Source organism: Cervus elaphus, chromosome 23 (assembly GCF_910594005.1).
Source record: "Cervus elaphus chromosome 23, mCerEla1.1, whole genome shotgun sequence".
In the NCBI taxonomy this organism is placed as follows: domain Eukaryota; kingdom Metazoa; phylum Chordata; class Mammalia; order Artiodactyla; family Cervidae; genus Cervus; species Cervus elaphus.
Window position 1 is genome coordinate 57,359,314 of NC_057837.1, and position 25,066 is coordinate 57,384,379.

A 25,066-nucleotide genomic window follows, 5' to 3' on the forward strand; every position below is an offset into this window, starting at 1 on the left:
GTCGCCTGCAGAGGAGGTGCCGGCTCCATGCCAGGCGGAGCCAGAGTCCTGGATCTCCTCTGCGGGGCCCAGGCTGGGGGCTCCCTGACACCTGGCCAGGCTGTGTCCTTCAGCTCCTAGGATCCTGCCCAGGGGCCTTTCGGTTGACCCCGTGTAACACTTGTCTTGTGCCGTGCTCGGGGGTCAGAACACCTTCCCTGCAGACTGCGGGTTGTGGGAAAGTCCGAGGTGCCCGCCCTCCAGAGCCTGCACTCTGAACCTCAGCGCCCAGCTGGCCCCGAGGGCCCCGGGCTCTCATCTGCAGGAATGAGATTGGCAAATTCACCTCAAAGGCAGGTGCTGGTTTAGGAGGAGAGGGTGGCACCCGGAGCCTCAGACCCATGGGCAGGTTGTTGGGCTGCTTTCTAAAATGGGCTGGACAAAGGAGACAGAGGCAGAGGTGTGATGTGGTTTAGCCATGTTTAATTCAACCTGCAGTGAACTCAAAGGGGCCCGAGTAGACATTCCTCTTGCTCCTTAAAACCTGAACCAAGTCGCCCCATCCTTTCAAAGGGGTGGTCTGTTGGAGGCAGGGGCTGCCCCAGCTGGAGTGGGGCCTGGGTGCTCTGCAATGTGGGTGCCGTGTGCGGGGCCTGGGGCTGCAGACGGGGCCACCAGCACCCACCGTGGGCCCCAGGCAGGGGCGGGAGTCTTGAGGGCCACCCCGCCAAGAGCATCAGGGCCGCGCATGCATCCTGGGGCCCTGGGGTCGTGCAGGGGTCCCAGGGAGGGGCATGGTCTGCAGAAGCTGGAGGGGAATCAAACATAAAACAAGCCCAGTGCTGCCCACTCACCTCTCCCTGGGCCCCCCGAACCCTGAGCTGTCTCCTAAGACATAAGAAGGAGCTGTTTCCGTCACCATGACAACTAAAAACAAAACAAACCGCAGCTCATCTTAAGGTATAATCTTCCAATTGCTTAGAATTAATCAGTGCAAAGTGAGGTAAAGCGCCCAGTGTCACCGGGCAGGGCGGCTGCGTCACACGAGCCTGCGCCTCTTGGAGTCCCTCTCCGCGTCCCCCTCCTGGGCGTCCGCCTCACAGCCAAGTGGGGACACCAGGTTCAGTAGAGGGTCCTCGGAGGCCTGGCCGAAGAGCGCCAGCAGGAGGGCCACACCGAAGCCTGTGGCGCGCTCGCCCTGTGGGTAAAGACAGCAGAAAGCTGTGCGGCAGAGCCCCCGTACTCCAGCAAACCCGCCACCATGGGAGGGCTCTCGGACCAGGGCGCCTGACCCCCTGTGTACCCCCCAGCCCCCTTCCCTGTCCTCTTCTACTTAGAGCCGGTGGAGGACGAGCTGGTGGACACAGCCCTGGTTTCCCTCCCCTCCCCCCTCCTCCCCCCTGGCTCCTCGGGAGGGAAAGGGTGAGACCAGGGCCCCTGGGCCTCCTGCCGAGGACAGGCGGGTTGGGAAGGACTGCACACAGCAGTCACACTGTTCCCAGGGACAAGGAGACCAGAGGTCAGGGGGGACCACAGCTGGCCGTGTGACCCTCACACAGAATGTTTCCGATGAGCTCAGCCCGTGCTCTGGAGCCAGAGAGGGGCTCTGGATGCAGGAGAGAGTGGGAGCAGCCAGACCCGCGGGGAGGGGCCGGCAAGGGAAGCAGAGTGGCTGGCCGGCCAAGGAAGGCCTAAGGGTGGGGTGGGCAGGGGCACCCCTGTGCCCTGGACTCACGGCGTGCACAGGCGCGGCGATATCCAGGTGGACCCAGACCCCAGGCCAGTCGAAGCCAATGTGTGAGGCGATGAAGAGGCCAGCGCAGGAGCTGGGGCTGTTGTCCCTGTCCTGGGGTAGAAGGCAGTCATGATCTTCCACCCCAGCCATGGCGGGGGTGGCCACGATGGACACCCTGCGCCCTCCTGATCCCCATCCTCAGTGACCACCTCTCCCGGTGTCTGCAAGAAGGGGCCTGGGGTGGAGGGCCCAGCGTGGAGAGCAGCAGAGAGGGTCCCCAAGGGCCTGGCAGCTGGGCTAAGGGGTCTGCTTTCACCCTGGGGGCAAAGGGGAAGCCAGTCATAGACCTGATGGGGGACTTCAGAGTGGGGAGGATGCCCCAGTGCCTGCTGAATGGACATGCTGCAGGGAGACCAGTGAGAGGGCCATCCCCTCCCCTGATTTCTCCCCTCCCCTGCTCAGAGCCCAGATCTGGGGCCTCACAGGGGGACCTAGGTCCACCCTGCTTCACACCTACCGCCACTGAGTTCTTCATGTCGGCCACAGCCGAGGTGAACTCGCTGAAGTGCAGCTCTGGGCAGTAGACCAGCGGATGCACCAGGTCCCCGCACTGCCGCCCGGCCTTCACGCAGGCCGCCTCCCACTCGGCGCTGTTGGTGAGCACAGCCGCGTGGTACTTGCCTGTGGCAATGCCCTGGGGATGCGGGAGAGATGTAGAGAGCATCACGTGATGGGTTGGGGGACACCGAGGACAGAAGAGAGGCCAACAGAAAGCAAGTCAGAGAGAGAGGCCGAGAAAGAGGGCCTGAGCACCGCCCCATGGGGGCCCTGTGCTAACGTTCCCTCCAGAGTCCATGGGCCCTGCGCGCCTGCACCCTCACAGACAAGCTCTGACCTGGTGACGAAGCAGAAGGGACAGTGGGGCCCACCTGAGCTCCGGTCAGCGTGGCCATGTCCAGGATGATGTCGGCGCCCAGGTCCTTGCAGGCGTAGGACACGCCATCTGCCAGCACCAGCCTGCCCTCGGCATCCGTGTTGTTAATTTCCACAGTCCTGGGGACAGCAGACACCCCACTTAGAGCCCCTCCTCCCTGTCCTCAGCTGCAGTGCAGTGTCTAAAGGCTGGGAAGGGCTTGGCCCCCTGAGCAGGGGGTGGGTCCCCAGACTCCGTGGGCCCCCGAAACCTCGAAGAGGGACCCAGCCCCCATCGCAGGCACCCGGGGCTCCGGGACAGCATGATGGGGTGGGTGCTGTGAGGTGGGCAGGCGGGGTTGGCCTCACTTTCCAGAGTACAGCAGGTGGATGTCGTCTGGCCTTGTGGCGTTGGGCCCCACGGAGTTCTCAGCCAAGCAGAACACCGCATGGAGGGTGTCTTTGAAACCCTGGAGGCAGCAGAAGAATGGATAAGAAAGCTGTGGTACATATACACAATGGAATATTACTCAGCTATTAAAAAGAATGCATTTGAATCAGTTCTAATGAGGTGGATGAAACTGGAGCCTATTATACAGAGCAAAGTAAGTCAGAAAGAAAAACACAAATACAGTATATTAACGCATATATATGGAATTTAGAAAGATGGTAACAATGCAAGATAGCAAAAGAGACACAGATGTAAAGAACAGACTTTGGGACTCTGTGGGAGAAGGCAAGGGTGGGATGATTTGAGAGACTAGCATTGAAACATGTATACTATTGTATGTGAAATGGATCACCAGTCCAGGTTCAACGCCTGAGACAGGGTGCTCAGGGCTGGTGCACTGGATGACCCTGAGGGACGGGATGGGGAGGGAGGTGGGAGGGAGGGTCAGGATGAGGAACACATGTACACCCATGGCTGATTCATGTCAATGTATGGCAAAACCCACCACAATATTGTAAAGTAATTAGACTCCAATTAAAATAATTAAAAAAAAAAACAAAACCCTGGAAGGACCAGGGCAGAGGCTCCAGTTATAGGCTGGGAGCATCAGGGGCAAGAAGGATGGTGACCGACTGGAGCTCTCTGACCCACAACAGACAGACAGACAGACGGGTCCAAGGAGCAGGGATCACAGCCCCCTGCACTCCCCACCATCCTGGTGGTGGGCCCCAGGGCAGGGTCCCAACAGAGACCAGGAGATGCAGCATGCACCCCAGAAGCGGAGCTGCCTGCTGGGTTCGAGTCCGGGCCCGGCAGCTCCCCAAGGGCCGTGCTAAGCTCCCGCCTCCTATCTATACAATGCGGTCAACGGTCACAGTCCCTAACCATACAAACCTGCTGACCTTTAGCTTTTGAGGTTGGGCTTTTGACTTTGACGACCTTGACCCTTTGCTGTCGCCCTGTACCTACACTGAGGTTGAGTGCACTAAATCCATGGAGGCACAGTGACCCCCCACCCCTCAGGGTCCCTCAGGGCAGCCACAGAAACAGCTGTGTGGGTGCACTCCTCACTCCTACGCCCACCACACTCAACTCTGATGTTACCATCTGTTGATCATGCTCACCTAAGACAATTACTATGCTGTTGTTTGCCAAAAGGTGGTTTCCCACCTCTCTGCCTCGCTGTTAGCAACAGCACCAGGAGGCCTGCCTCTGGGAGGCCACTGTGAGGAGATGACCTGTTCCTATTGGTGTGGACTCTTATTTCATTCTGTGAGTGATGACCCTCATCATGAACTTTGGGGCTCAAATTGAGGCACATTCCTTTTCTTAAAAAATGAGCTACAAGCAGGAGGAATCCGAGGACCACTTCCAACCACCAGCTGATGAACCAGACTTAATTGCCAACCAGACTTAACTGCCTCGCCCATAGCAAGGGCCTACCTGCTGGGGCACCACCCAGCCGCCTGTCCAGATGCCAGGACGGACCCTACATGGGCGCAGTCACCCCAAACCCATAGCTGAGACACCATGCAGTGTAGCCACTCGGGCCCCCGGACACTTCCCCCTGAGCCCTTCCCAGAGCGCTCCCCGGCCCCTGAGGCCAGGTGTGTCCCTTGCATACTTGATGAGCTCATTAACGGAGGAGGTAGAATCCCGGCAGGTGGGCTGGGTGCTGCTGAACTACGGCTGCATGACGCCCCCCAGCACAATTGAGACACCCCCGCCCACCAGCACCCCTTAGGCCGAGCCCCTCCTCCCCTCCAGCCTTTCTGCTCCCCTCTTGGGCGTGGCTGGGCAGAAATCATTTGCCAAGATCCTTTTGCTTTTCTTTTCTCTGGAAGTCTCCCCCTGGGGGCATGCTGCTCAGGGGATGCCTGTGAGGAAGAAGGGCTTATGCTTGGTGACCGGAAGGGCTGGGCTTTTCAGAGGTGCCTGAAGCAGCTGTGCTGAGAGGTGAGCGGACCTAGACGGCCAGGGCGCCCAGCGCCTCTGCTGCATAAACATGCTCTGCGGTGTCAAAGGGCAAACGTGGGGAACAGCCACCACACTGTTATTGACCAGGCCCCCAGTTCAGGAATTTGGTTCCCATTGTTGGGCTCTCTGAGGCCTGTGTGTCCTGGGTGGGGAGCGTGGGGGCCTCTGGCTGCCCTGGTGTTTGGGCTCTGTGTGGCTGCTCCTGGTATTCCAGGACAGACCCCAGACCTCTTCCACCAAACAGTAGCCAGCCCCTCCCCAGACCCCCGCCCTGAGCGTCAGAGCCCAGGGGCGAGCGGGCAGGCAGCCTGCTGCACAGTGCCCTTCCCATTTTGGTCGGGACGGGCGAGGCTCTTAGGACTTAGCGGGGGGCCCATGATGCCAGTGGGCATCAGGCAGAGAGGTGACATGCCTGGGTGGGGTGACGCTCTTGGCGGGAGGAGCCCTGACTGAAGCAAGGAGCCCCAGGGGCCCCAGGGACCCGGCGCGGGAGTGTGGAGGGGGATGGTGCCAACCACACAGACTTGGGGGGCTCTGGAGAGGAGGACCAGGGAGGAAGACAGGGCCCCCCCTCACCTGCTTGACGGCGGCTCTGAACGCCCCCAGGACAGCTGCGGCACCCCCACAGTCCCTCTTCATCCCCGGCATGGTGGTCTGTGGGGGCAGGAAGGGGCGAGAGAGAGGTGAGTGGGTGCTGACCCCACAGCAACAGTGCTCCCCACCCCACTCCCCACATCAGGGTCCCAGAGGCACAGGAGCTGGTGCCAAGTCACCTGAGTGCCTACAGAACCCAGGAAATGCCACTAGTCACCTGAGGATCCTCCAAAAGCAATGAGAAGCCAAAGTCAAATGTACCAGGTTGGGGGGGGGGGGCACGTCCAGCTTGAGCAGAGCTTTGGGGGTTACTGAACAGAATTGTGTGAGATTCAGTGGGGGCTTCCAGAGCGGCCTGGCTCAGAGGCTGAGCTGTGCCCAAGTCAGCCTGGGGGTCTGTCTGCAGCTCCTCCATGTCACGACCTTGACCACCCATCTAGGTTAATGTGAGCTCCTCCTAAATGTCACTGGTCACTGTGACCCCATCAATCCCACTCCTGCCCTGAGGGCGCCTGACACCTGCTCGCATTCGCGTTTCCTGGGTGACGGGGTCTAGGGAGGGAGGCGCTGGAGACTGAAGTGTCCTCCTGCCACAGAAGTAAACACCATTTCCGATACACTAGTTGAGGGCAGCTAGGCACTTTTACGGTTTATAGGCTCTCGATGCTAATTGACAGGCTCATATTTTAAATTAACAACAGGTCATCGGATGTAAGGATTTGGGACCGAAATGTACCGATTTTTCTGAGCCCTTTTTGGATTACACGAGCTGAGAGTTTTAATGGAAAGTATTTTTAGATATAAACTGAGCTGTTTTTACAATTAAGTGGAGCAAAAATGACTCAGCTAGCACTATTGGAAATAAGCTGTTTTGACCTAACCTGCGAGAAACCATGGGATTGTTTAAACGGAATAACGGGGCCTCAAACCGAGAATCAACCCCCCTGCAGAAAGGTCACATGGAAGATGGCTGAAGATGGCCACTGAATCCCCGTGTCCCTGGACACAGACAGAACAAACGTCCCACCACAAACGCAGCTCCATAGACTGAGTCAGCCTCATGGACCCCACCTGGCATTCCTGTTTTTATCAAAGAAACTATTTCCACGGGAGCGCCTTTGTCACTGTTGGGTTGCTGTTTATACCGATGGGGCAGTGGTGACCTGGTGCCTGTGGGAACTGGTGGTCACTGGACTCATTTCCAGGCCTTTAGGAAATAAGGTGCTGCCAATTTCACCCGAGTCTCCTTGCAGTAAAGCAGTGAAATGATTAACTTTTTGGAAACCTCAACCGTAGAGAAGAGTCATTCCCAGCACCGTCTTGATGGCATGGAAAGGGTGGGAGAGGTCCTGCACTTGCTCCCTGATGCCCGGTGCTCGGCTGTGCTCAGTCGGCTGGAGCCCAGGCAAGAGTGGGCGCCAAGTCCCGAGCTCAGCAAGCCTCTGCTCTCCCAACAACACTGTCCTGGAGGTGGGGTGGGGGGAACCACTGACAGATTCCGGGGGTCAGATGCAGGTATATGCTGACATTGTCTCGAAAATGGCCAGAGTGAGCCTCTCACCTCCAGGAGGACAGCTGGCCTCACTTGGTAAAACTGGAGCTTTCAAGCAAAAAAAAAAAAATCAGGATTTTGGAAAACTTGTATCTGCTTCCATGATGGTTTCCTAATATTCAACTTTCTACATGAGATAGATGCTGATATTAATGAATGTGACTTTTTAAAATATTGTATGCTGGAAAGATGTCAAAATCTGGAGGTTCGGCATAACTCTGTGAACAGTATTTTCCAAATGGCACATACGTGATATCATAAAACCATGCATTCAGACTTCAGGATGGACCCACAGATTTCAATGCAGCAGAGCTCACAGGCGTGGCTTCAGATCCCCCATCATAACCAACCTTTCAGAAACTCCCACTTGTCGAGGTTTGGTGTAACAGCAAAGAAGAAGGCCCTCAGTTACCCGAAGAGGGTATTAAAATGCTTCTCCTTTTTCTAACTGCTGAAGGACTGGGGCCAGATTTTCTTTTTTATATTTCAACTAAAACGTATTGCAAAAGACTAAATGCAGAAGCAGATATGTGATCACAGCTGTCTTCCACTAAGGCAGACAGTAAAGAGAGCTGCAGAAATGTAAAACGGTGCCACTCTTCTGGTTAATTTCTTCTTTTCATTTTGGAAAATACAGTTCTATTCATAAGACTGCATTATTTACAGTGGCATGCAATGGGGTCATATTGGTCTTTTTAATGAATTAATAACTATCTTTAAATTTTCCCAGTTTTAATTTCTAGTAGACAGCTAGCAGACATCGCCCTCATAAATAAAATCTCTTTCAAGATCAGTATTTTTCAGAGTGGAAGAAGTCCTGAGATGAACATATCTGAGGCCCCTTAATTCACACTGATCCTGATTTGCCTTGAAAATCTTTGAAAATAGCCAGGACTATTCCTGCAAAATTGGGAGAGGGTGCCACCAGCAAAATGACTAACCCTCAGGAAGCCCTGCTTTTCACTCCACCCTCCAACAAGCCAATGTCCGAATGAGCCCACAAATCCATCCCCCCAAAACGCAACTGCTAAAGGGGCAAGAGCCCCTATCAAGGGTGTGGGGTGAGGGTCAACACCAGGTGTTAAGAATTTAAGAACAATAATAAACCAGACTAAAAGCTGAGTTGGATCAGAAAGAATGCTGATCACTGAAGAACTGATGCTTTCAAATGGTGGGGCTGGAGAAAACTCTTGGGTGTCCGTTGGACTACAAGGAGATTTAACCAGTCAATCCTGAAGGAAACCAACCCTGAATATTCATTGGAAGGACTAATGCTGATACTCCAATACTTTGGCCATTTTATGCGAAGAGCCGGCTCATTGGAAAAGACTCTGATGCTAGGAAAGATTGAATGTAGTAGGAGAAGGGGACGACAGAGGATGAGATGGTTGGAAGGCATCACCAACTCAGTGGACATGAATATGAGCAAACTCCAGGAGATAGTGGAGAACGAAGGTGCCTGGCGTGCTGCAATCCCTGGGGTCACAAAGAGTTGGACACGACTTAGCAGCTGAACAACAACAAAAGCTTGTTTGCTTGTTGTCATCAGTGGTAAAAGTATTCCTCCAGAAGAAACCCTGTTGTTGGTTGAAGTGAGTCCTTACCATATAAATAAAAGCTTCAGACCTGCCTGTCTTAACTCTTCCTCCTTCCAGAAACATTATCCTATGTGGACACTAATCACTGCCAGGGGCACAGACTCCTCAAAGCACTCTGCTTCTGAGTCAGGCAGGCTCTGGTGGTGGCCGGTGTCCACGGCACTTCTGACAGTGAGTTCCTGCCTTTGGATGGTGGGTTCGGCATAAATCCCAGGAGCAGTGAGCCATGCTGCTGCCCAGTCTAGGGGAACCACCAGGGCTGTGCTGTATAAGACATTTTTACTCCACAGATGTTTGAAAGCTGCTGGAGTCCATCTCAAAGAACAGGAAACATGGACACTGACGACTGGGGATTTTCTTGGCAAGTGGGGTCTTTTTTGGTCTCTGCCGAGGGACCCTTCTGTTACAGAGTTTCCCTGAGTATTCGTGTATCAGTTGCTTCATGTGACAGAAAGTCTTCAAAATTAAAGTTAATTGTGCTCTTTTGGATCAACTTTGAGTGCAGAGACTGACAAACCTGGCACCTCCATCTAGCGAACATAAACATGTGAAGAAGAGCAATGTGACAGAGTCACTGACAAATCGGCAGAAGTGAAGGCTGGATGGCAGGGCTGTGACCCTGGCGTACATCACCACGAGAGAACGACATGGAGGCGTCAGCTTTTTCTGTCAGAAATTACTTAATGCTATTTACAAGTGTTAACCGATGACTGTTTTCTTTATCCGTCCTATAATACTCATAATATTTTACTGCAGATGGTCACAAAGACAGTGGGCATCACCCTAGGACCTTTTCTTCTTCTTCTCCAGATTTTCTGTGTCCTGACTCACTGCAGGCACGAACTGTCTGCCCCTTGGAGGGGATGGGGCCCCAGGGCCTCCCTCCTGGATGCCCCAACAACTTGCTCTTTCCTCTGACACCTGAGAAGGGGCTGCCCTTCCCCTGCCATGTCCCCCCAGCCCTGGTCCTGCACCTCACCTTCCCCTTCATGCTGAGACCCCCAGTATCGTAGACGATGCCCTTGCCCACCCAAGCGATGGTCTGGGTGGCTCCGTCTGGGGTGTGGCTGAGGACGGCCAGGGCCGGGGGATGGATGGCGGCTTTGCCAACACCGTAGATTCCTAGGGAAAGCACAGGACTCGTCAGTGAGGCTCAGGCCGGGCCGAGTGGAGGACTCCTGGGAGTCCCTCAGAAACATTGCTCTCCCCACAAACAGCTGCTGGCCTGTGGGCGTTCCTCTGGGCCTCAGAGCCTGGCCATGTGAACCAAGTTCCCCGCCCTCTCCTGCTCCTGGCCACTGTGGAATTGGGGGATGCAATTGAGTTCTATGCGAAGTAGTGTTAGGCAAGAAGACTCGCTCAGGAAAAAAAAAAATATTGTATCATTCCCAGAAAGCAGCAAACAGGACTGCAGAATGAAGGGATTTTGGACAATGCTTCAAGGCTGTTCCAGCCCTGCTCACCCTCCCATCACTGACCCCTCCATGCACTCAGCGGGCACCTCCCTTTCCCAGCTCACTCCTGCTGCTGCCTTGCTGTCAGTTTACACGCCCCAGCTTCTTGAGAAAACCATGGCTTGCTGTGGGCAGAGCCCACGCCTCAAGGTCCCCCTGATAATCTAACCGAACAATCTTAGCAACCAGCGCAAGAGCCAGCAATGGCGGCCTGACAAACTCCTAGTCATCCTGCAAGACCTGCTGCAAATGTCACCTCTGCGATGCGTTCCCTGACAGGACTGCCTCCAGCTGCAGCTGGCTTACGTGACTGTGATAGGCAGCTCGAACAAGCCCCCACGGATCCCCTCTGGGCACTCATGGTCTTGTGGATCCTCTCCCCTCCCCCATGAGGCGGGACTGCGTGTCTCAGTTTCTCGGGATGTGGCAGGAATTGTCCAAGAGGAGGTTACAGAAACAGAACTGGCCTCTGTGTTGTGTGCTTTCTTCTCTCTTGCTCAGAGACCTCTCTGAGAGAAGCTGCTGCCACGTTGCAAGCTGTTCAAGGACAGGCCCACATGATAAGGAACAGCCAGCTAGGCCCCTGATGGCAGGGCCATGAGTGAGCCTTGCTGGGAGCCTGTCTTGGGCCCTGGTTGAGGCTTCAAATGACTGCAGCCCCAGTTAACACAGGTATCAAGGCCTGGAGAGACCCTGGGCCAGACCCAGCTAAGCCACACCCAGTTCCCCACCCACAGACCTGCGCGGGAAGGATGGTGTTGCTTTCAGCTGCTGCCTTCTAGGGTAACTGGTTTTGCAGCCACAGATAACAACCACAGTGACATTCCCAACCCTGTTCTAGTTGTCACTGCACCTTGGTGCCTGGGAGGTGGGAAGAATGGGCCTGGCAGTCAGGGAGGGCTCTCTGAAGAAGTGGTCTGTGAGATCATATTGGGGGAGAGTATCACAGGGAGGAAGAGCCGCGAGAGCACGTCTTGATGGGGATGTGAGCTTGCGTATTCGAGGAACAGAAAGGCCCTGCTGGGCTGGCCTGGGGAGCAGGGGAGCAGCGCGGGGGAGGCTGCTGAGGGGGCGGATGGGGAAGGACTTGGACCCTGCGGCTTCCAGGATCTGAATCAGGATCTGAATCGCTGCCTCCTCTTTCCCCCGGGGATGGGCTGCTTCCCAGGATCTGGCCTGGGGGCTGGACACATGCGGGTTTCCTGTGGGGTGAAGCTCGGGACAGCACGACATGTGGCCTGGCAACCCCCCAACCCCCCAGGTACCCCGGGCCTCTGCTGAGGCCAGGACCCAGGAGGACCGGCCCCCACCCACCTCCAAATCCTCTCGCCTTCAGCTCCTCATCCCGGATAACGGTTGGGACGATCCCCAGTTCTTTTCCAACTTTCTTAATCTCCTGGATGCGTTCATGGAAAAAACAACAACACACAACACGTGAAGATGGCTTAAAATGAGGGTGAGGCCAGGGACAGGGGTGAGCAGATGCCTTGTGGTGGGAGAGGGGTGGGCCGGGAATCTGAGGCCCTGACTCTCGGCTCTAAGCATGATTAAACCCAGGAGAGGAGATTTAATCACCTCCAAACTCTGCGATTTCCTGTGGCTCATGGCTCGAGTCCTGCATGGGGGCCTCAAGGAGGAGGTTGTGTCCTCCCTCCACCCCCGGCTGAGGCCTGGGGGCCCCTCAGCTCCGGGTGGATAGCAGGACTCTGTCTGCAGCGGCCCGTGGCTTCCCCAGATGAGGTGCAGAGACTGTGGACCATCCCCTGGCAGCCCTGGGATTCCTGACTGTCCCTGGGGTTGATCAACACCATCCCACCCCAGCTGGACCCCAGGGCCACAAACCTCAAGGAAGGTGTCTGTGTTCATCTCATTGCAGGGTGTGTCCACAATTCGGGCTGCCAGCCGCACGCCTTCCGTGGCACTCGTTAAACACTAGGAGAAAGAAAAGGCTGTCACTGGGGCCCTGGGACAGGCGGAAGGTGTCCCTCATTGCCAACAGCCAGAACCCACAAGTGTCAGAGGCACACGTCTCCCGGGGGAGGCTGGGCAACAGGGGCAGGTGGAAGGGAAGCAAGAGTTGTACCCATGACCCCAGCCGTCTACAGAAAGACCCCTATGGCTGCAGAGCCACAAAGGAGCCCTTTGGTCTAGTATCCTCTCCTGGTCTGCATGGGGCCCTTCTTGCTTTCTGAGCCTCGTCTCCTGTTCTGCCCCTTACTCTGGTGGCAGGTGATCTCCTGCCTGGCCCTGAGTGCACACCTCGTCCAGCCTCTGCCAACTGGATCCCCCGCTCCCAGGAGGAGGTGATACCCTCTGTTATGGGAGTCTGAAGCCCTGACCACCAGAGAAGGGTATCAGTAGGGTTTGGGAAGGTGCTTAGGCTTTAGTGAGGTTAGGAGGATGGGACCCCATGATGGGATTAGTGCCCTTGTAAGAAGAGGACGCAGCTTGTGGAAGCCACCCTGATCCGGGATGGCTAGGCTCCAGGATGGCCAGCCTCTGGGAGTTTGAGAAACAAGCATCTAAACCCCTGTTGAGGGGCTGGTGTCATGGTTACCCAGGCAGACCAAACACCCCCGCTTCTCTAGCCAGGGTCCCAGCCACCCTTCGAGGTACTTCTCAAAGGCCACATGCTCCAGGAGTCTCTCGGAGCCTCGCAATGGAGAAAAGGCTCCTGGACCCGCTGGGGAGGCGTTTTTCTCCTGTGGGCCCCATGGGAGTGTCCCAGACCCTCACCCTTCTTCCTGGGCACCTGATGCAACACTGCTCTGGCCACAGGGCAAGAAGGGAAGGACACAGACAGCTGGGCCTTGTGCAGAGGGCATGCTCATGTCTCTCTCCCCTCAAAGCTTCTGCCAAGAGCTCCCATGCACCTGACTCAGCCCTGATGCTCAGCTCTGCCTCCCTGCTCTGTCCCACCTGGCCCCCCAGCACCCGCCCCAGGGCCTGGCTGCCTTAAGAGAGAAATGCAGTGTGGGTTTGGTGGGGATGTGGACAGCATCCAGTTTCTTGTTGCCTCTTCCAGGCCCACAGGAGTGGGGAGGGCAGTGCTCAGTCCCTAATGCCAGCCCAGCCCCCTCCCAGGTCCCTGCCTGTTCCCAGGTAATTAACCACTAAACCTCAGAGGCAGAGACTTGACAGCTCAGATCTGAGACGTGCCATGTGGTCCCCACAGCCTGGCAGCAAGCCCTCCCCAGGGAGGGTGAGGGCCCCCACCTGTGGACATCAGAGACCCTTGGCTGCTGTCTGGGGAGTGCATCAGCACCCTGAAGGTTGTCTCAAGGGAGGCAGGGTGCCGGCCTCATGACCTTGTGAGTGCAGGGCTCCTCCAGGCGCACAGCCCTGGCTCAGGAGAGAGGGCGCACCTGCAGAGAGGGGCCCGCACCTCACTGTGCCTTGATCTCCTCATCAGAAAGCAGCATCATTCACTCAACTCATCCATTCATCCACGTCTGCGTGAGCGCCTGTCATGCGCTGGGCTCCACACAACTCTGAATCCATAGATGTCCAAGGATGTGAGTCCAATAGAGACTCACAACATTGTTCCATTAAATGCTACGGAGGAGGAGGGTATGAGAGGCCACAGGGACCCGGGCGGGAGGGAAAGGCCACACGCGATGTCAGAACCTCACACTTACGATCCCAGACGGGAGGGAAAGAGGGCTGATGGATGGCAGCTGTGGTTAAGGCCCGGGTCTACCCCTTGCTGGTTGGCTGCACTCAATCACTTAGTGTCTCTGAGCCTCCGTCTGCTCAGCTCTCAAGCGGGGAGAATAACAGGACCCACCTCACGGGGCAGTTGTGGAAATCAGATGTGTGTGCACATGTGTACTTGGAGCAGAGCCTGACATCTGACAAGCACCCGGGAAGCACTGGCCCTCCCCTGGTCATGAGGTTGGGGGAAGCGGGAACCAGAGAGGGGCATCTTGAGGCAGCCAAGCCATTAGGAGGCTGCTGCCTGGTCCCAGGCAGGCACCGTAGGATGGGTGGGGTGTCGGGGCCAGGGAGACCCACCAGCCCACTGGCTCCATCACACACAAGAGGACTATTATGCATGGGACCAAGTCCCCGCCCTCTGAAGGTGGGCATGGGGCTCCCACACCAGTGGGAGGCTAAACTCAGATGTACAATCTCAAGTGAGGATGGCTCTCAGCTGGCAGGTGGAAAGAGTGTGGGGAGGAGAGAGGGCTCCAGGTAGGCGGGGGCTCTTCAAGGAAGGATGACAAATGCTTGAGTCTGGCAGGTTTGGCCCCTAGAGGACCGTGTCAGGAAGGGGATGGGCAAACTCCATACTGGCGGGCTGAGTGAGGAAGGGAGTTAAGACAGGCCAAGCAATCAGACCATGTTATTAAAAGTTTGTAGAGCAAGGTGGTGAGATACTGGACAAGGGGGTGCTAACAGGGCCTGAGACAGAGTGAAGGGTGAGGGAGCAGCAAGGACCACCTGAGTCTGGCATTTGGAAAGGGGGCTGCAGGTGGGAGGGCGAAATCACAGCCACAGGTCTGGGAGGTCACCTGGCAGCCAGCCCACACACGGACTGAAAGCTGGAAATTACCTCCAGCCTTGCCTCGCTTCAAAAGGATTATTTGAAGGACCAAATGAAATAACATATGTAAAAGCGCACCATAAAGGGTAATGTGATATATACACGGGCGGGATTATTAGTATTAAAACATGAAAGTGCCTGGTGCGAGGTAGGTGCTCATAAACACTGGCTGAAGGGAACTGAATCCTGAGAACAAGACCACCCTGAGGGAGGGAGCCTGCAGCCTGGCTTTGGAAAGGCCCGGGGGGCCGGCTCTCTCCAGCAGCAGCAGCAGCCCTATCCTGTCCTCCCAGGGAGTGTGGGGGAGAGAGCACTGCCCAAGCTGGGGGGGCGGAGGGGGCACGGTCTGAGCTTCCAGACACCCACTTGCAAAGTGGACACTTCCACTGGCCCGTTGTCTTGTCCAACCAGGAAAAACTCCACCGTAACGGTCTTCTTCTCCGGGCGCCGAGATGCCCCTGAGCGGTGGGTGAAGAGGGGGAACGCGCGGGCCAGGGCGCAGGCGGAGGCGAAGGCGTCAGACCGCTCACAGACCATCTGCAGCACCAGAAAGCAGAGCTGTGGTGAGGGGAGCGCAGCGGGGGAGGGGACCCCGGGGTCGCCCCATGGGAGCCCCTGTCAGGAAGTGCTTGGGCCCCACAGCTGGGTCAGAGGCCACTGTGGAAACAATCTGGCCAGAGATACCTCAGCAGGGCCTTCATCCCAGGGGCCTTCCCCGGAACCACGGTCCCATGATGGGAGAAAGAAAATGTCAGCCGCCAGATGTGGTCCACCGCCTCCCGAGACCCGACAGCCGGACGCGCAGGGCCACACGGTGGACGTGGGCTCAGGAGGTCTGGGTCGGAGGCTCAGATCTGCCACCCACACTGGGCTGGGGTGCTTATGTCTCTGGGACCTCAGTTTCCCTGTCTGTAAAGCAGGGGTTGCAATCTCCAGCCGTGGAGCAATATCCACCTCTGAAGATACTGTGGCCAGAGTGCTCAGGGGTCCCGAGGGCTGAGCTGTGGGAGACACAGGTCACAGCCAGCACGGCCAGCACACTGTGACCTGCAGCCCGGGAGGGGGTTGTGCGGGGCCAGCCTCTCAGGAGCACTCACCAGAATGCACCGATGGGTCCCCGGCGGCAGGCAGGTCCGCACCAGGCGGGTGATGAAGTGGGCGGCCGAGGGGCTGTTGTGGCGGCTCACCCGGGAGGGCAGGGCGGCCACGGTGGCATAGTTCAGGTAGAGGGGACAGCTGTCCGTGGGGTTGGGGTTGAGCGTGCTTAGCGCAGCCTGCCAGAGCTGGATCAGAAGGGGAGACACAAGACAGACACCAGATTTCAAACGGCTGCCTGCCAGGAGCACTGCGTGCGGACGCCGGCATCGCTGGCTAAATGGGCACTTTTGCAGCTTCCCTGGCACCCTGGATCCCTAATTAAGACGTGTCACATCTCACTAGATAAGCGCGTGTGCGTCTGCTGGCACACGTCCACCCTTGTGGGATTAAGCACTGGGGACTTAAACGGCCAGTTTGGGGGCTGCTTTGCCACAAAGGCACTGGGGTGAGACCAGTCAGGGGTCCTGGAAAGGGGTGGGCGTCACCGCCACGAGGGTTCCGGAAGGAGGGTTCGGAAGGCGGCGTCAGGGCCCCTCGAGGGCACTTCCTTCGCGCCTAGTGGGCTCTGCCAGCTCTGCCCACGAGCCTGCGGCCCGGGTGGGTGCGGGGCACAAGTGGCCGCCGGGCGGGGCTGCTGGACGGGAGCCCACGCCTCGGGTTCTCGGGAGGCGGGCGGCCCCGGGCCCCGCCGGCAGGCCTAGTCCACCAGGCGCACCCGGCCGGCGGGAGGGCGGGCTGGGGGCGCCGGGCGGCCGAGGCGGGGCCTCCGCGGCCTCCCCGCCGGCCCAGCCCCGCCCGGGCTCCGCTGGCCGGCGGGGCGGCGCATGGCGGCCGGCGCGGCCCGCTCACCTCCTCGGTGACCCGGGGCTGCAGCTTCCCGCGGACGTGGCTCCAGGGCACGCGGTGCAGGTGGTGCAGCTGGCCCAGTAGCAGCAGCGGCCGGCTCTGCGGGTCCGCGTCCCCGGCGCTGGCCTGGAACTGCAGCCCCACGTTCGCCATCTTCGCCGACCCGTGCCCCCCGCCCCGGCCGCCGCGCCTGCCGCGCTCGGGCTCCCGCTCCGGCCGGGCCTCGGCGCCGCCCCGGCCCTGCCCGGCCGCCGGCCCCGCCTCCCCCGCCGCTCCGGGCCGCTCGCGAGACGTGCAGGGCCCGCCCGGGGCGCGAGGGGGCGCCGGGCCGGCGGGGCGGAGGGCAGGCCCCGGCCCGGAGCTGGCCCCGAGTTCCGCCAGGCCCCGGACAGCACGGGACAGGCCCGGCCTGACCAGGCCCCGTCCCCGGCAGGCCCCAGGCCCGGCTAGGCCTCAGACGCTATAGGCCGGCCGCCCCGGCCCTGACCCCCTGGTCCTCCCGCTGCCAGGGAGGAAGCACTGCACTTCCGGGATGGGGCCCCGGCCTTGGCAGGCTGCCAGTGGACCCTGGTAGCCCAGACCTCCAGTGGGTCCTGAGCAGATGCGGGCCCAACATCAAGTCTGCCCCAGCCCTGTCCACCAGACCAGAGTCTCGGTGAGGCCTGAGCCAGCCGAGCCTCAAGGAGAGGCACGCCCCGCCCCCGGGTCTCTGAGCAGCGGTGATGGTCCAGGGGAAACCGCCCCACACCTCTCCCCACCACACGCCGTCAGTTTGGACTGGCTTGGGGATTCTTGGACTCCACGGTGCCCTCTCCTCACTCAGGGAGTTCTCAGACCCCCACTGTTTGCTGGGCACCGACCTTCATGTGAGAGGGCATAGGGTACTGGGTTTCCATCCAGGTCACTGCTTCTGGGATGGCCAGTTACAAAGCCAGGCGTCACCTGTGGGTGGGTGCGGGGGGCCTGTCCAGCCCACCGTGGGCTGAAAGCTGTCCCTGCAGCCTCCCACTCACTTAGGGAGAGAGGAAGGTTACCTGATGGCTTACGAGACCCCTAAGCCCACCTCTCACTGAGGATCTAAGGCTAGTGGAGGGCCCCTGGACCGGGCTGTAGGACCTGGATGAAGCTAGCAGGCGTCTGGTGGATGGTGGGTATGCCCAGCTCCTGGCTTAGATACAAGGGTCGGCGGGTGAGGACGCTGTTGAGGAAGCTCCTCCACTAGGAGTCATTTAAAAAAACCTGTTGCCCCATGGTGTCCACATCCTCATTGCTCAAGGGCCCCTCGTTGGCACCCCTCTCTGTAACTTCAGCTAGTTCCATGCACCCATCCTCATATTTAGAATTTCGTCTTCATAATCAACTTTAAAGAACAGCAAAGCCAATTCTCTAGTGTGGCAGCCAAGGCCACTGACCTCCCAGCGTGTCCCTGACTCTGTGAACTGCCACCCACCTCCAAGCCACACTCTCATCTTCCCTGTCTGCTCCCTCCACGTCTGTCCCTGGGCTTTGAGCTATAGCCCCAAGCATTGCCCTGGACTAGAGCTCCGGCCTTCTGAAGGTAGGCCTTTGTGTCTGCCTTTTTCTCAGGGCCTTGGCACTCAGTTTCTGACCGAGTGTAAGGAATTCCTTCGAAACCCTCAGCTTTCCTGACACACAAGTCGGTGCTAATTGGATCCTATTTTCCTCAAAAGATTTTACAGCAGCTGAATGTTTTCACACATTTGTAAAGGGTATGAAGAGCATGTATGAAGATCTATCACTCTTTCTTTTGTTTGCAAATACACTGCAGACAGGCAGTCGGTGCTCTGCAGGGGAGTTGATTTCCTAGAAGGTGAGGGACATAAGCCCTGCCCAAATGGGTGAAACAGGACTTGCAGGCTAACAAGACAGACCCAGTGTCCACAGGGCTCTGAAACCAGAGCTCAGAGACTAGGGAACAGGAAGAGCATGGGGGGGTGGGATGGGGAGGGAACACGGGGAGTCTGATTCAATCCACAGACTTTTGCAAACTGAGGGAGGATCCAAGCCACATTTTAGAAAGCCGGATCTGGCAGTTTTTGTGTACAGGGAGTTGGAGGGAGAGAGAAACTGTTGGTAGAGAGATCACCTTTCCCTTTAGAATTCTTTTATATTTAAGAATACACTGAATAACCCCCATGGCCCCAAGAAAGGGTGAACAAGATGATTCAATCCAACCAACATTTATTGAACACTTATGTACACAATGCAAGAGAAAATGGGAGACGCTTGTTAGAAGCAGATATTCCTGATTCTGGTTTTAAGCCACCCCTGAATTGAAGAAATCCAAACTAAACAGACACTGAGGAATGACTCCATTTCACATGCCTGCCAATTTCCTCAAGATGCTGCTTGTGACAGATGTAACTATATTCCAGGAAAGTACTTTCCCCCCTTTTCACTGTGGACTTTGCAGACTTCAACATAAATAAGGCAGGCCCCACTTTGTTTAGATAAGTTTTTATGAAGGTATTAATCCATGGCTTAGTATATACTTCACTGTCAATGAAAAATTCACCTAAATTTAATTTTCTTAAAAAAAATGAAAATTTAAAACAACTTACCAGGCTCTTTAATGCAACCCAAGAAGTAACTCATGTTTCTGACGACTTGAAACTCATTCCAAACTCAACTGCGTCTTCAGACTTAATTTAGGAATTGATGAAAAGACTAAAGACTTCTGGAAGAAATCAGAATAAAGTTCCCAGGACATATTAGGAAGATTTTGGTACAGGTCACATTCTAAAACCTTTTTTTTGTTGTTTTTCTCATTAGTTATGTATTTTTTATACATCTGTGGTTGTTCAGTTGCTAAGTCATGTCCGACTTTCTGCAACCCCTGACTACAGAAACCCCAGGCTTCACTGTCCTTCACTATCTGAGTTTGCTTAAACTCATGTCCATTGAGTCAGTGAAGCCATCCAACCATCTCATCCTCTGTCACCCTCTTCTCTTAACCTTAATCTTTCCTAGCATCACAGTCTTTTCCAATGTACGGCATATATGTCAATCCCAACCTCCCAATCCATCCCAACCCTCCTCTCCACCTTGATATCCATACCTTTGTTCTCTATGTCTATGTCTCTATTTCCCTTTGCAAATAAGTTCATCTAGACCATAGAACATATTTCTTAAGTCATATCATCATATTAGATGGCTCTCGGTGTATGACATGTGCATTTCTGTGTTAATTTCATGCCAGAGTATCTATATAAAATCAAAATATGTAAGTATCAGTTCTGAAGAGCTTCAGGCCAGATCAGGCTTTGGGGATGGGGTGTGTGTGTGTGTGTGTGTGTGTGTGTGTGTGTGTGCGTGTGTGTGTGTGTGTCTTGAAGGCAGATGTGGGCCATTCTGGAACCACCGTGGCTTCCATGGCTGCATATACAGTGTGCCTTGAGATGTATGCTAAGCCCTGGCCTTTGGACTTGACCTTGTGGCCACTGAAAGCCAGTGAACATGCCTCAGTCAGGATCAACCTGAAATCAAAGGAGGGCTTGTTCCTGGTTGAGAATGACCTGCTACTTCCTACGCCCAGAGGACATGGAGGAAGGCTTAGCTCCAGCTACTCTCCATGGGGCAGGTGGCCTGAAAGTGACCCCCATCCAAGAAAGGCGGTGGGAGACCTGTTCATGACCTCCCCAAAGGCTGCCTGTATCCAGTGTGTGCCCTTCATCACCACGCCTGGAGCTCCGGGAGCCTCCCTGTAACATTTAGTAAATACTGCATCTGACTTGCCAGCTGGAAGATTTGCAATCCTCAGAGGATTAAAAATTAACTAATTGCCATTAAACATCACATTTCCCTAAACACTTTTTTGAAAAATGCATGAACTTATGGGAAAGTTGAGAAACCAGTACAATAAACTTGTATACCCTTTACCTAGGTTCATATATATATGTGTGTGTGTATGTGTATTTGTGTACATATAGGTATTTTTCTCTGCATCATTTAAAGTTAGCTGCGTACGCTTAACTCTAAATGCCTGTGTATCTCTTAGAAACAGGGGACTCTAGTCCTCCTGATGACAAGAGCATGGAAATTTAACATTGAGGCCATTCTAAATGTTATCTAATATATAGTCCACATTGAAATTTCTTTAATTGTCCCCAAAATGTCCTTCATGGCCTTTTCTTTTTAAATCCAGGATCCAAATAAGGATCAGGCGTTCTGCTGGGTTGTCAAGTCTCTTTGGTCTCCTTTAATCCAGAACAATCCCTGCCTTTGTCTTTTCTGACATTGACTCGACTCCCAGAAGGTCCCACAGCCTGGATTCGCCCGATTGCTTCCTTATGATTAGATTCGGGTTAAACGTTTTTGGCAACTATGCCCACCGCGGTTCCCACGGCACCCCATCAGGAGTCACATAACCTAGGCGTCTCGCCTTACTGGCTAAGGCTGTTTACTTGGCTTAAGTGGGGTCAGCCAGATCTCTTCACGGTAAAGGTAAACGTGCCCCTTTATAACTGATAGAATGGAAATCAGCTTCCTCTTTATAATGCATGGAGTGACACTCTGAGACTATTAGAATGTTCTGTTTCCTGACAACCTCTCCCCCACGGCTTTCAAATCCAATAATGATCTCTGCCTGAATCAAGGATTGGTTGCAATGTGGTTATTTTCCAGCTATCTCATCCCTTCTACACTTACTGCCTGGTGTTCTTGAGTAAAGAACACCATCATTTGTGGGGACCAGGGCAAAAATAAAAAAGCAGAGCCTCTTTTTCAAAAATGAGTTTCAAGATGGTGACAGAGCACTGAATCCAAAATGGGGTCTGTGTGACTACAGGGACTGCAAACCCAGGACACCGGCCTTGCCCCCCACCATGAAAAGAGGAAGTGTTATTTGCTCAGTTGTGTCCCACTCTTTTGTGACCCCATGGAGTGTATCCCACCAGGCTCCTCTGTCTATGTGATTTCCCAGGCAAGAATACTGGAGTGGGTTGCCATTCCCTTCTCCAGGGGATCTTCCTGAACTAGGGATAGGGATTGAGGCTGGGTCCCTGGCACAGTCGGCAGATTTTCTACTGTCTGAGGCACCAGGGAAGCCCAATGGACGCAGTTAAGTGTCTCTCTCAGTGTCTCTGCTCAAGCATCTCCATTTAGGCAAGTGATCGCCTATCAGGCAGGCTCCTATGTCTTTTTCACATGTTCCTATCAGGCGTTGTGTACTTCTTCCCTTTTGGGAACAGTAAGATGGTCCCCGGACTCATATTATCCCTTCTGTGCCCCGTTTAGAGTCAGTCATTTCTCCAAAGAACCCTGTTACCTTTTGGTTGGGATAACTGCTGTTAAGAAAGTAACAGTTTCTATTTAGAAACCCAGAACTGCATACCAGAGGTGCTCACAGTTCCCTGGGTGTCACTGCTTCTGATCTTCTTAGAGGAGGGCAGTAGGATTTGCTTTATAGGGATTATCGGTTGTTCATTTCTACAACTCTCACCAAATAGCCTCCACTCTGACGATAAAGCCACCACATCAAGTTCAAGATTTTTTCCTTCTTTCCTTCCTCCTCTCTCCCTTCCTTGTCCTTAGAATGCATCCCATGGATATATCCAAATTTCCTTTGTGTGTGTCGTCTATCTGATGTACATCAAGATTCCTGTTTCTGTCTGTTCAACATAAGGGTCTGCTGGGTCAACTGAAAGAATGCACCACATGAGAGCCATGAGTTGGGTTCTACCTGGGGACTCACTGAGGACTCCAGCCCAGGACACAGTCTCTCAGCTCTGAGAAGTGCTCCCTACAGGTGGGGGGGAGGTCAGTACACATGGCATTTTAGAGAAGGGGTAGGTGCAATCAAGCATACTTATTGGTGGTAGGTTACTGTTAGTCACGAGGCACAGATATCTCATTCAAGATTGTAGTGCTTTTTAAAGTATGCAAGAATCTATGCTTGTGAAATTTTCTCCTGACAGTATCTGACTATCTGAAGGCCAGTTCTGCTTGCTTTCTCAGTACACAGACAGCCTCATTCCTGATCTCCACCCTGAATTCCTCTCAGGCTGTATGGTAGCTAGAATTGGATGGTGGGCAACATTCTTGTTTTACAGCTGTTTTATGTATGTGTGGTTTTTTACATTTTCAGTTTTTCAATATGTAAAGCATTTGTGTGGTTCCAGAGATGAAGCTGTGAAAAGGAATGCTCAAAGAAGTCCATCCCTTTTCACATTCTCCCACAGTAACCATTTTTATTACTTTTTAGTTTATAAAAAAACTGTTTCTTCTTGAAAAATAAAAACAACAAGATTATGTATATTCATGGATCTTACGCAAAAGACAGCATATTACACAAAATCTTTTGCACTTTGCTTTAAAAGCACATTTTGTAATCTCATCTAAACTGTTTTTTACCTTTCAGGATCAGTTAGATGACAGAATGTGTTAATAAAAATGTTACTAGTGGAATCATTTATTAACAACCAAAAGCATTCTTTCTAACATCAGTTTTTAGGGCTTCTCCATAAAATGAGGGGCTGAATGAGTTGCTCTGAGGTCCCCTGCTGTGCTAGCAGCCGAAATTATTCTCCCAGGAAGGGCAGAGTGTCAGATAGTAATAACCCTCATGTCTTGGGAACTAAATTTCTATTTACTTCTCAATGCCGGCAAAATTATTTTCATGGTTGCAAAAGTTTTCAAGGGCATACTGAAGACCTGGAGCCTGAGACAAGGGGGCTGAAGGAAGTAAGAGAGAAATCATTAACAGACCAAACTTGGTTCTACATTCCTTGAAGCAAACTCAGCATATAAAATGGAGACGTATAGGAAAGCAAAATGAGGGGTCTGTGTTTATTTTTGATCAAGAAATCTTCAGAATGAGACCCACAGAGAGTGAACTTATGGTTGCGGGGGGGCGGGGGAGCTAGGGATAGTTAGGCAGTTTGGGATAGACATGTACTCACTGCTGTGTTTAAAATGGATAATCAACAAGGACCTGTTGCAGAACACAGGCCACTCTGTGTTATGGGGCAGCCTGGATGGGAGGGGAGTTTGGGGGAGAATGGGTACATATATATGTATGGCTGAGTCCCTTGACTGTTCACCTGAGACTACCACAACATTGTTAATTGGCTATACCCCAATACAAAATAAAAAGTTACAAAACCAAACCAAATGAAAACAAATGTTTCTTTAAGAAAATCTTCATTTATTGGATCCTTTGAGATAGTAGGCTTCGCAAGTACCTTGAAAATGACTCAATCTTCAAAAACCTGAGTCATATTTTTCCCAGAAACGCTCTTGTGGAAAGCAGCACATCTATCTTAGTAACTAAATGTGGATCTCTTAAGAAGTGAAAAAGAATCCTGAATCTGCTGCTGATGATTTTGGCAGCTGAGCAGGGTGGAGGTAAGGGTGGGGGAAGGGAAAACTAACCAGAAATTATTGGTTTTTTTGGTTTTTTTAAAGGCTCATGAGAAGGAAATTCAGTATTTTTTTTTTTCTCACTGAATCTGGAAGGCTGCCTATTTTGGGCCAATTCCTAGTTGTGGATGGGACATACGAAGATGGAGCAACTTTGCCTGTATCACCATGCAGGTTAAAATGCTAGGTTTAAAATAAGCTCACTTATTCCTTCTTGGTGATTTATGAAACTTGAGTGACATTAGAACCCAAACAGAGTAAAAAGCATTCCAATCAGGTCTGTGGTTCTCTTAACATCTTCATAAATTCAGTAACACTTAAATATCACCTACGAGGACCATAAAAGACATTTTCAAGTCTTTTTCTTAACACGTTAGGGAACGCGGAGTAAATATGTACTATAAAGTGCTATTTTTAAAACATGATTGATTTGTTACGTTATAAATTCAGCAGCACATGAAACCAAGGAGCATATATACCAAGAGCTGCTCTCCTTTTTTTTTTTTTCAACGAGTGGCTACTTCTCATCTTTCAGTACTCTTGGAGGCAGACTAGGGAGAGGGGAGGTGGGTGGGGAGCAGTGTCTGGTGTTGGGGGACTTGGCAGTTGGAAGGGAAGGAGTGACAAGGGCTGGATGGCAACCAGCTCTGGAACTTACCAAGTCAGGTACCATGATCTGCCCTGTGTCTGCACCCCCATTGAGGAATTTTTCCTGGCATTATTGTGCAGAAACATACAACATGGGCCTCCACAAGGCACTGTGTAAGTGCTGAAGTCCTGTGTAAATTTAATTATTAGCATGAACTGAAGGTACTGTCATCGTTTAACTCAGCCGACCTTTTAAATGGATAACCAACCTTGAGGCTTAATTGGATTTAAAAAAATCAATTTCTAGCCACTGCCTAGCGTGGAAATGAAGCGCTACATTCTCAGGCAATTGTAAA

General features: G+C 53.9%; 1 protein-coding gene across 1 annotated transcript; it reads right to left on the reverse strand.

Annotated features, from left to right (window-relative positions):
* Nucleotides 1-442: 442 nt before the first annotated feature.
* Nucleotides 443-17,175, reverse strand: NPEPL1 (aminopeptidase like 1). Its single transcript, XM_043884319.1, has 12 exons — nucleotides 16,746-17,175; nucleotides 15,896-16,081; nucleotides 15,165-15,335; nucleotides 12,095-12,184; nucleotides 11,567-11,648; nucleotides 9,778-9,920; nucleotides 5,631-5,708; nucleotides 2,996-3,096; nucleotides 2,644-2,767; nucleotides 2,232-2,408; nucleotides 1,715-1,825; nucleotides 443-1,177 (listed from the first exon to the last, which is right to left on the reverse strand). The coding sequence occupies exons 1-12, from the start codon at nucleotides 16,893-16,895 to the stop codon at nucleotides 1,019-1,021; spliced, it is 1,572 nt and encodes a 523-aa protein (XP_043740254.1). The 5' UTR covers nucleotides 16,896-17,175; the 3' UTR covers nucleotides 443-1,018.
* Nucleotides 17,176-25,066: the final 7,891 nt, after the last annotated feature.